The sequence below is a fragment of the Nothobranchius furzeri genome, chromosome 7 (assembly GCF_043380555.1).
Source record: "Nothobranchius furzeri strain GRZ-AD chromosome 7, NfurGRZ-RIMD1, whole genome shotgun sequence".
NCBI lineage: Eukaryota > Metazoa > Chordata > Actinopteri > Cyprinodontiformes > Nothobranchiidae > Nothobranchius > Nothobranchius furzeri.
Window position 1 is genome coordinate 70,021,934 of NC_091747.1, and position 12,096 is coordinate 70,034,029.

General features: G+C 43.3%; 1 protein-coding gene across 2 annotated transcripts in view; it reads left to right on the plus strand.

The window, feature by feature from the left end:
- Nucleotides 1-12,096, plus strand: part of usp43a (ubiquitin specific peptidase 43a) — a 189,145-nt gene that overhangs the window by 78,126 nt on the left and 98,923 nt on the right. For both annotated transcript variants that reach the window (XM_070553644.1, XM_070553645.1), the window contains exons 5-6: nt 9,422-9,557; nt 11,377-11,521. In XM_070553644.1, the coding sequence (XP_070409745.1) occupies nt 9,422-9,557; nt 11,377-11,521 (281 nt within the window). The remainder of the gene's footprint in view (nt 1-9,421; nt 9,558-11,376; nt 11,522-12,096) is intronic.

Genomic DNA, 12,096 nt, shown 5'->3' on the forward strand with positions numbered 1-12,096 from the left:
CGTGTGAAGAGACACAGACTGAGAGGAAGAGACCAGGGTGGTAATTCTAATCCAACAATAAAGTTACGAACAAATCCAACCTTGGCTTGCTTACTTACTTTGATTCAGGCGTCCTTGCCAGGTGGGCGGGGTCTTGTATGTCACTTGGGCCTAAACCAAATTAGTGTAATTTAATCGATCGCTGATCACCCATAGCATCAAAAATACATCAAGATACTTCCTATTGGAACCTGGCCTTGAAACACATAGTATGCTTTTCACTGCTATTTACCTCTAAAGTAGTCCCTTTATAATTCCTGTGGATACATTTATTGGACTCGATTGAAAGTGTGCACCCACACACCTCATACCATGGCGACATTATTTGTAAAATAACCTAACTTAAAAGCAGCTAAATACTCAGTGAAGAGAGTTTACTGTGCATCCTAACACGTTTACCTGAGTTGGACTCAAGACTTTGACTTACTCTCAGATTTTAATGACTTGGCTCTCTGGGACTGGAACTCAGACTTGGCCCGTAGGACCTATTAACTTGACTCAGGCTTGATGAGTCTTGATTTCTGCTGCAACAGTCGGATGGTAGAGTCAGAATTTGACGTCAACAACATGAACGCATGGATCCATCCTGGCTTGTATCAACGGTTCAGGCTGGTGGTGGTGGTAGTGTAATGGTGTGGGAGACATATTCGGCACACTTTGGGCCCCTTAGTACTAATTGATCATCGTTGCAACGCCACAGCCTACCTGAGTGGTGTTGCTCACCATGTCCATCCCTGTATGACCACAGTGTCCATCTGCTTATGGATACTTCCAGCAGGATAACGCACCATGTCATAAAGCTGGAATCGTCTCAGACTGGTTTCTTAGACATGATAACGAGTTCACTACTCAGATGGCCTCCACAGTCAACAGACCTCCGTCCAATAGAGCATCTTTGGGATGTGGTGGAACGGGAGATCATGGATGTGCAGCCGACAAATCATCAGCAACTGCTGATGCTATCATGTCAGTATGGACCAAAATCTCTGAGGAATGTTTTCAGTACCTTGTTGGATCTATGCCACAAAGGATTAAGGTGGTTCTGAAGGCAAAAGGGGGTCCAACCCGGCATGGACGTAATTTTGGGGGGGACAGGGGGGACATGTCCCCCCCCCACTTTTTCCAAAGTCAAGTTTTGACCCCTGCACTTTTTACCATCCAAAAACAATATTACGCTATATTAAATTGACACTGGTTGAGCTCTAGGACCAAGCAGAAAGCAACCGTTTGTGTTGAAGCCTGTTTCCCCTTAGAACATATTGTAAAGATACCCCCCCCCCCCCCCCCCGTGTCCCCCCCACTTCTAAAGTGAAAATTACGTCCATGCAACCCGGTACTAACAAGGTATGCCCAATAAAGTGGCCAGTGTGTGTATATCTTTTAATAAATTTCAATTAATTATACTTGAAAACCTTTTTTTCTTCCTATTTTTCAGGACAGCACTAGTTCTAATTCTAACATCTTGTTAGTAGATGACTTTAACAGCCTGCGTATTCCCATGAAGGTCCTGCGGCCCCTAATAAAACACAGTAACCAACCCAAGCTCCCATTTGTGAGCTGCAGAGCTACAGCTTCTTCTCTGAACTAGAATTAGATTTTCTTCTTCGTTATCTCCTTAAGCTTTCATCTTTTCTTCTCAGCCACGCAGCAAACAACTAAAAAGACCAACAAATAAGAAAAGAATGTCCATTTAAATTCTACCACATCCAGTGTTTTAATTTGTCTGCATTAGGTGTTCAAAGAACCTTATCTGCAAGCATTCAGATGCCAGTACTCTGCATGATTCCCACTGAGGAAACTCCAAACTCACTTCTGCAGCTGGACTTCTCACTGTGTGCGGTCCAAACCTTTAACTTAATCCGGCACAGAGGGGAATTCATTCTGCTTCAGCTTGGACACAACCAGCCTCATACTGACCTGACACACACACACTCACACACTGCCCTGCTGCAGCAGGATCCCAGCTGAATGCTTGATAAGTCTGAGGCCCTCTGGGGGGCAGCAGGCTGTTGCTGCCAGTGTGGCACGGAGCTGTTGGTGCTGCAGATACCAGCATGGCAGGAACAACACATGTCATCGCATTTCCACCTTCCTTACTCGAATAGGTATTGAAATAGAACATGTTTAAAATATATACACATTATGTAGTATTACATTAGTACGTTAACTTGTACTAAACTGGTATGTTGTGTGTACCGGAAGCATGCAGGTTATTCAAATGTTAGGCTCCTTGGATCAAATATTTGAGTGGATACAACTAATTAGGTTCAATTCAATTCAATTCAAGTTTATTTATAAAGCGCCAAATCACGACAAGAGTCGTCTCAAGGCACTTCACATAATAAACATTCCAATTCACAGTTCATTAAGCCAATCAGAAATAATGTTTCCTATATAAGGAACCCAGCAAATTGCATCAAGTCACTGACTAGTGTCAGTGACTATACAGCAATCCTCATAATAAGCAAGCATGCAGCGACAGTGGAGAGGAAAACTCCCTTTTAACAGGAAGAAACCTCCAGAGAATCCTGGCTCAGTATAAGCAGCCATCCTCCACGACTCACTGGGGATCGAGAAGACAGAGCAGGCAGACAAAGACACACACACACACACACACACACGCACACGCGCGCGCGCACACACACACACACACACACACACACACACACACACAGGTTGTCATGTTTGTAAGCATGCAAAGAATGCTCTGACCTTCCAGTCCAATATTCAGTTAATTCTCATTAAATGCCCTGAAAAGTTACAAGAAACTACAAAATATTTGATGATGCACGAGACGAGATGCAACACAATTTGTTCTAACCGGACATTAGTGGGTCAGAAGGTCTTCGGGCTGCAGGGGAATGATGGATTACGTTTCAGAAAAATGATAATAGGAGGAAGGATTCATCAGAGGAGGGTAGAACAAGAAGAAACCATCAAATTAGCCCCGGCCACATCGAGGCATCAAGGGTAGCATGAAATAAGATGAGATACAATTGAATATGTTATTATTTTAAAAATTAAAGTGAGTGAAAGATAGCTTAACCTCTGGTGGGATGTATAAGTACTACTTGAGTACAGTTCGTAGTTACTCCACCACCTCTAGCTGTCTAGAGTCCATGTGAGGTGAGCTGGGTAGGTCCACTGAAATGCTGCTTGGAAATGACCAAATTCAAGAGACACCAAATATCTTGCAGAAAATATTCAATTAAACTAAAATATAAAAATTAAAATCTGCTTCTGCTGTTTAAGTAAATTACTGCTGACACCGAGAGTTGAACCGGCGCCTCTCAGGACATGGCAAAACGAGATGAACGGCACAGGCTTTAACCACTGGACTACCACCCAGCCAGGCGGGCCCCATATGGATTATGGGCCATTCCCATCTGTACCGGGTCGGCCCGGGCCGGGTAGCGTAGGTTGTTTACATATCTGGGTGGCCTGGTATTTTTCCGGGCCAACCAAGGCTCATTCTCAGCCCTCTTCTTGAGGGGGTCTGCTTCAGGCCAACCAGGGCCAACACACCCACTGCTGACAGCAAATTCACACCTTCCATTAGAGCAAGCCTCTGATTGGTGGGTAGAATCAGCCCACATGGGCTTAAGGCAAGGATGTGTGGAATCAACCGGGCCAGGCTGGGGCCGACTGGGGCTACCCGGCCCTGGCCGACCCGGTACAGATGGGAATGGCCCATTATATACGGGCAAGCAGTATGGATCCCACCGAGGTTTGTCTGTGGTTTCCATGGTGGCCCCACAGGGTTTTGTTCAGAAAGATCTTTGCCCACTCAGATTTTGACGGGCCCTACGTGGGTTTTCAGAGGGTTTAGAGTCTTTGTGGGCAAACCCCTGTGGGGCCACTGTGGAAACTGCACACAAACCCTGGTGGGACCCATACGACATGCCCATTTATAATCCATATGGAGCCCACCTATGTGTGCTGGCTGGGCACAGCCAATAAACGGACTTTCTTATGACTGTTGCAGGCACATTTTGTCAGAGCGGATGGGGGCGGAGCTTCAGTAAAACAGACCGTTTCATTTCTGGGTGTAAATTCAAGCTGTTTCAGCACTAAATGGCATCTCTATAGTTCCATTGGTAATACTTAATCATATGTAATGCCTACCTTTTCTCTCAAAGGTTTATATAGCATGATGTGTGTACAGGGAGTGCAGAATTATTAGGCAAATGAGTATTTTGTCCACATCATCCTCTTCATGCATGTTGTCTTACTCCAAGCTGTATAGGCTCGAAAGCCTACTACCAATTAAGCATATTAGGTGATGTGCATCTCTGTAATGAGAAGGGGTGTGGTCTAATGACATCAACACCCTATATCAGGTGTGCATAATTATTAGGCAACTTCCTTTCCTTTGGCAAAATGGGTCAAAAGAAGGACTTGACAGGCTCAGAAAGGTCAAAAATAGTGAGATATCTTGCAGAGGGATGCAGCTGTCTTATAATTGCAAAGCTTCTGAAGCGTGATCATTGACCAATCAAGCGTTTCATTCAAAATAGTCAACAGGGTCGCAAGAAGCGTGTGGACAACCCAAGGCGCAAAATAACTGCCCATGAACTGAGAAAAGTCAAGCGTGCAGCTGCCAAGATGCCACTTGCCACCAGTTTGGCCATATTTCAGAGCTGCAACATCACTGGAGTGCCCAAAAGCACAAGGTGTGCAATACTCAGAGACATGGCCAAGGTAAGAAAGGCTGAAAGACGACCACCACTGAACAAGACACACAAGCTGAAACGTCAAGACTGGGCCAAGAAGTATCTCCAGACTGATTCTTCTAAGGTTTTATGGACTGATGAAATGAGAGTGAGTCTTGATGGGCCAGATGGATGGGCCCGTGGCTGGACTGGTAAAGGGCAGAGAGCTCCAGTCCCACTCAGACGCCAGCAAGGTGGAGGTGGCGTACTGGTTTGGGCTGGTATCATCAAAGATGAGCTTGTGGGGCCTTTTCGGGTTGAGGATGGAGTCAAGCTCAACTCCCAGTCCTACTGCCAGTTTCTGGAAGACACCTTCTTCAAGCAGTGGTACAGGAAGAAGTCTGCATCCTTCAAGAAAAACATGATGTTCATGCAGGACAATGCTCCATCACACGCGTCCAAGTACTCCACAGCGTGTCTGGCAAGAACGGGTATAAAAGAAGAAAAACTAATGACATGGCCTCCTTGTTCACCTGATCCGAACCCCATTGAGAACCTGCGGTCCATCATCAAATGTGAGATTTACAAGGAGGGAAAACAGTACACCTCTCTGAACAGTGTCTGGGAGGCTGTGGTTGCTGCTGCACGCAATGTTGATGGTGAACAGATCAAAACACTGACAGAATCCATGGATGGCAGGCTTTTGAGTGTCCTTGCAAAGAAAGGTGGCTATGTTGGTCGCCGATTTGTTTTTGTATTGATTTTGAATGTCAGAAATGTACATTTGGGAATGTGGAGATGTTATATTGGTTCCACTGGTAAAAATAAATAATTGAAATGGGTATACATTTGTTTTTTGTTAAGTTCCCTAATAATTATGCACAGTAATAGTCACCTGCACACACAGACACCCCCCTAAAATAGCTAAAACTACAAACAAACTAAAACTTCTTCCAAAAACATTCATCTTTGATATTAATGAGTTTTTTTGGGTTCATTGAGAACATGGTTGTTGTTCAATAATAAAATTATTCCTCAAAAATACAACTTGCCTAATAATTCTGCACTCCCTGTGTATATATATATATATATATATATATATATATATATATATATATATATATATATATATATATATATATATATATAAAGAAACAAGAGTGAACCCAAAAGAGAGCCATGAGGTACCCCAATGAATATATCGATAGGATCTGACATTATTTGGTTTATACAGATACTGAAACTTATTTTAGGAAGCTATGATCTAAACCAGTCTAGAGCAGTCCCATAGATCCCCACTGAGTCATGAATTTTCTTAGTTGGACCCAAACACAGGCGAGCAGGAACAGGAGGCACACTGGCAGGCAAAATAACTGTTTACTATGGCTAGTGGTATATACAGCATGGTGATTCAGCAGGACAAGACGATGATCTGACAGAGTAAATGCATGTGGGTAATCAGAAATCAGGTGAGTAGGATAACAAGTGGCAGGTGAGTTCAATAAGCACGCAACGAGGGGAGACAGGACAACATCTGATAGGGAGAAGATACAGATCCTGGCACAGTAACGTGTAATCTAATTAATTTTTTTTTCATTATCATAACTGTTTTTCCATTACTAATAAGAAAATGCGTGCGTTACTGTAATTCAGCAGTGAAGTGTGTTGAATCATATGGCGTGGTATGGGGGCCTAAATTAAGACTACTGCCCAACAGCAGGAGGCTATATAAATTCTGAAGCAAACTACCGACCTGATTAATGATAAGCTGGCACCGGTAACTGAGAGGCTGGCGCTGCTTACTGAGAAATAGCATCTTTACCGGCGTTATTATTAGATACGCTAGGGACTAGCAGCCCTTGGCTGGTCATTGACTGGTTCACACACTCCTTCTACTGTCTATTAGCATGGATAGGCTAGTGTTAGCCTGGACGGGTTGGTATTAGAATTGGAGAGGCTAGCCATTAGCGTGCCTAGGCTGGCCACTAGCTGGATTTCCTACCCCTTTGATGGACCATTAGTATGGATAGGCTGGCGTTAGCATCGGAGAGGCTAGCCATTAGCGTGCCTAGGCATGCCACTAGCTGACTACTGACTCTCTGAGACATGCTAATGGCTAGCTTCTCTGATGCTAATGCCAGCCTATCCATGCTTAAGGTCCTTCAAGGGAGTAGGAAATCCAGCTAGTGGCATGCCTAGGCACGCTAACGGCTAGCCTCTCCGATGCTAACGCCAGCCTATCCATGCTAATGGTCTGTCGAGAAGGTAGGAAATCCAGCTAGTGGCCAGCCTTGGCACGCTAATGGCTAGCCTCTCCAATGCTAACACCAGCCCGTCCAGGCTAACGCAAGCCTATCCATGCTAACAGACAGCAGAGGGAGTGTGTGAACCAGTCAATGACCAGCCGAGGGCTGCCAGTCCCTAGCGTAACACTGGTAAAGGTGCTATTTCTCAGTAAGCAGCGCCAGCCTCTCAGTTACCGGCGCCAGCTTATCATTAATCAGATCAGTAGTTTGCTTCAGAATTTATATAGCCTCCTGCTGCTGGGCAGTAGTCTTGATTTTGGCCCCCATACCGCACCATAGAATCATCTGCTCAGGAGCTGAAGGGGCAGATGTTTTCATCCAAGCGCATTATGGTCAGTGAGCAGCAAGGATGTCGTGATCCGTAGTTCTGGCTGCAGACCCGGAGACCCACAGATTCACAGCCGCACATTTACATTAATCATTAGTAATTCATCTTAGACTGAGAGACCATTTAAAGTCTCGGGAATTCTGTACAGGCATTTTCTAATTATTAATTATGAATTTTAGTTGACTGAGGTCTTGTTTCATATCACACAGTGACATTTGTAAAGTTTAGATTAGTGTAATGTTTCCTGTTTGAAGTTCCTCCTGTTAAGTGCCCATTTATTTCAATTATTCGGTTTTATAAAAGACACTTGGGCATACACTGTATTATGTTCCAGTCTATTTAGTCATTTATATTTTAATATTGTAGTAATTAGGGATGTGTAATGGTGAAATCCTGGTGATACGATACGATACATATCACGATACAGGGGAGAAAATACAATGTATCGCAATATATTTTGCGATACATTCAGTCAGACGTTATTAGCGATTATTTTTTTTACTGGATTTAGTGTAGGAAAATTCAATAAACAGTCCAAACTGATACGTAACATGTTCAACATGAGGTATCTGAACCATAACAGAGATCTACATTTCAATCATGGAAACAGAACCCACTGTACACTGCTGCCAACTAGTGGTCGGTTTTGTTATTGCACCAAAGAAAATACTCAAATGTTTGCATGTAAATTCTTCCAAAAATTAGATACACGGTTTTTGAGTATCGAAACAATATCACAGGAAAAATATCACAATACATATATATTGATTTTTTTCTGGCAACCCTAGTAGTAATTTATAGTAAATGTAGTAAGATTGTGTGGTGAAGCACTTTACGGGGTTGTAGAAACCTATGAAGGTGCTCTACAAATACAGGCCATTTATCATTTAACATAGTAAGTTCTATTTAGAGGTGATCCTGTTTTTCTTGCATAGTTCTATAAAAAGTAATGCAGTAGTTATTTTTCTTGGTAGTTATTTAGTTTTATAATACTGTAATAAGGCACTAAGTAAGTTGCTCTTTTGATGAAGTCTTTAGTAATTATTACTAACAACTTTTTTCAAAGTAACTTTCCCAGCACTGCTGACAGTAAAGTGATTGCTAGATCAGGATTCACACACACACAACTTTAAACAGTCATCTTTAGGTTTTGTTCATTTTAAGGAATTCGTTCAAAAAGAGCTTTCATTTAGGATGTACAGAAAAACAACTGATTAAAGCAGTCAAATAAATAAAACAACAACCACAGTAAAAACAGTCATAAACTTCACAGGAAGTCATTTTTCAAACGTTTATTAAAAACTAAACAGCCAATCAAATGGTTGATGTTTTACTGTCTGATGTATTCTGGTGTCGAGGAGTTCTGCTTCATCATTTCACAAACGTGATCTCTGTTTCCTCTCTCTGCAACACACACACACACACACACACACACACTTACACACAGACACACACACACACACACACGCACACACACACACACACACACACACACACACACACACACACACACACACGCACACGCTCACACACATATGTCAGTGAGCCAGTGTGGCAGGGAGCATATTGGGTGTTTACTATGCAAACATAGACGATCAGAATTTCTAAACAGTTCACTCTGGCTTGTCATTTATCTTACTCATGCTGTATTTCTGGGCTGCGCAGTGGCGCAGTGGTTAGTGCTGTTGCCTTGCAGCAACCTGGGTTCGCTTCCCAGCCTGGGATCTTTCTGCATGGAGTTGGCATGTTCTCCCTGTGCATGCGTGGGTTCTCTCCGGGTACTCCGGCTTCCTCCCACAGTCCAAAATCATGACTGTTAGGATGATTGGTCTGCCTAAATTGTCCTTAGGTGTGTGTGTGTGCATGATTGTTTGTCCTGTGTGTCTCTGTGTTGCCCTGCGATGGACTGGCTCTCTGCCTGGTTGCCCGTTGACCGCTGGAGATGCCCCCCCCCCCCAACATGCAACTCTACATGGACAAAGCAGGTTCAGACAATGGATGGATGGATGCTGTATTTCTGCCCCTATACACACGCACACACACGCACGCACACTTTCTATCTGCCTAATCAGTCCTTCCTTGTACTCTGCCTGCAGGGCGGTGTGTGTGACGTTGGTGTTTTGCTCTAAGGGTCAGAAGTATCTACGGGTGGGGCTCGCTGTCCCTTTGTTTGGGTCTGTATCCAGTCTGAGATCAATGGTAGCAGCGGAGGGTAACATCTCCCCTAATCAGGTAAATCTATGCATAAGTGCACACACACACACACACACACACACACACACACACACACACACACACACACACGTACATTTGTATTTATATGTCTGTGTGGACCTCCATTCATTTTAGTGACTCCACTGTGCCTAATCCATACCCTAACCCAAACCCTAACCCTAACCCCAATCCAAACCCTAACCCTAACCAATGGGGTTCTTTTCCTGTCCTTACCCTAAACTAAAAGCTAATTCACACCATACCTCTAAAACCAAGTTTTAGGGTGCTTCGCATTGTGCGGACCAGCAAAATGTCCCCACAGTCTAAAAATGTCCCCACAGTCTAAAAATGTCCCCACAGTCTAAAAATGTCCCCACAGTCTAAAAATGTCCACACATTGCAGGTTATGTTTCTCAGGTTTCTCTACCTGTGTCGTACAACTGCTCGTCTCTGTGGGAATGATCTTAAAGGGATAAACTCAATTTTCCAACGTCTGGTTCAGGTTCAAGTTTATGAACAGGTAGTATTTTTGTTTTTTCACATGGCTCTTAGACGGACCTCAGTTTGGAGAAATAAACAATAGTTCTGACTGGATTCATGCGATAACTGCTCATCTCAGCAGTGCTAATATAACTCCGTTCTCAAAAGCATCAGTAGAATCTGGATTAAATGTTTTTTTTACTAAAATTTCATGGTGATGGGCAGTGCATGTAGTTGAATGTGGAAGAATATCTGGATTTTTCTGCAGGGAAAAGGATGTCGTGTGTAATTTACCGCAGTACCGACATCTGTAAAATCATCTAGTGTAGAGTTCACCGACGAGAAGAAGACCATCCTAATCCAGATGATGAATGGTGCTGGATTCTCTGGATTTATTTAACAGGAGCAAACGCATCAGTCACGTCTGGAAGCTTTTTTAAACGGAATGAGGACACAGGTGAAGGACGGGTGGGAATCAGTCGATTTACAGCAGGCCATTAAGACCAGATGTTCTCTTCTGTGGTGCTAAAATACAACTTTCTTCATTTCAGAAAACATGAGTTGACGTTTGGTTGACTTTTTTTTTAACAAAGTCTAAAACCTGGTGTTAGAACGGTTCTAATAATAATAATAATAATAATACATTTTATTTAAAAGCGCCTTTCAGGACACCCAAGGTCACTTTACAGAAAACGCGTAGTAAAATACAATAAAACAATAATAAAACCCAAAGAAGAAAAAACAAAGAGAGAAACAGTTCAATAAAATCAGAGGTTGTAGGCAGATTTAAACGTGTGTTTTGAGTTTTGTTTTGAAAAGGGTAAAACTGTCGATGTTCCTGATGTCTGGGGGAAGTGAGTTCCAGAGACGGGGAGCAGAGCGGCTGAAAGCTCTGCTCCCCATGGTAGCGAGACGGGCAGAAGGAACCGCAAGATGGATGGAAGAAGAAGATCTGAGTGAACGGGACGGGGTGTGAATACTTATAAGGTCTGAGATATATGGAGGAGAGAGGTTGTGGATTGCTTTGAAGGTGTGAAGGAGAATTTTGAAGATGGACCTGAATTTAACTGGGAGCCAGTGAAGCTGCTGGAGAACCGGGGTGATGTGGTGAAAGGAAGGGGTCCTGGTGATAATACGGGCTGCTGAATTCTGGACCAGTTGCAGTTTATGAAGGAGTTTGTTGGGAAGACCATAAAGAAGTGAATTGCAATAGTCGATACGGGAGGTGACGAGGCTGTGGACGAGAATGGCGGCAGTGTGAGGGGTCAGTGAGGGACGGAGACGGTTTATGGAACGTAGATGGAAGTATGCTGACCGAATTAAGTTATTAATGTAGTGAGTTCTCTCTGTGGTCCAGGTCATCCTATCTGAGCTGTACTCCACTGGCTTCCAGCGTTCATTCTGGGATGACGACGACTTGACTGCCATTGCCGACGGCGATGTCGTCTACGCCTTTCAGGCTCCTCCCCTCTCTGGTCGTGGGGGCTCCTTGTCTCACTCAGGTAACTATGGCAACCGTGGCTGTGGCATATGCTCAGTACTTGCTGGATTTGTGCACCTGTTTGCTACCTCAGCTCCTGTTATTTATTTTCTCGTCTCTTCTAAGTAATTAACTGTGTTCATGCTGCATCTTGTAGTTTGACACACGCGTGCAGACCAGCCACTGGTTTGTTCTGATTTGATTTATAAGAAGCTGGCACATCTAGAGCAAACATCTAAACAGGAAGTGAAGGTTTCCAGACACAGATGGTCCTTTGAACATGCTTTAGACCAGTTGGATAGTTTCATACGGGTCACGGTATGAATGGTCAGTTCTGTTCAGTTCACTTTATTTCAAACATATACATTCACCAACATTTCATAAAATCATTCCATACAGTTGTTTGAAAAGGAGTAGGGTGAAGTGTGTACTTATTTAGCCCTACCCCCTCAGGTTTACATCCTCATCAAAATTTAAACAACAAAACATTTACAATGCCTTAAAAAAACACACACAAAACAAAAAAAAAATAACCATTTACTTATTTCAATTGGGAGCATCCCTTTCCTTGCCTTATATATTATTTGCACTGTTTTA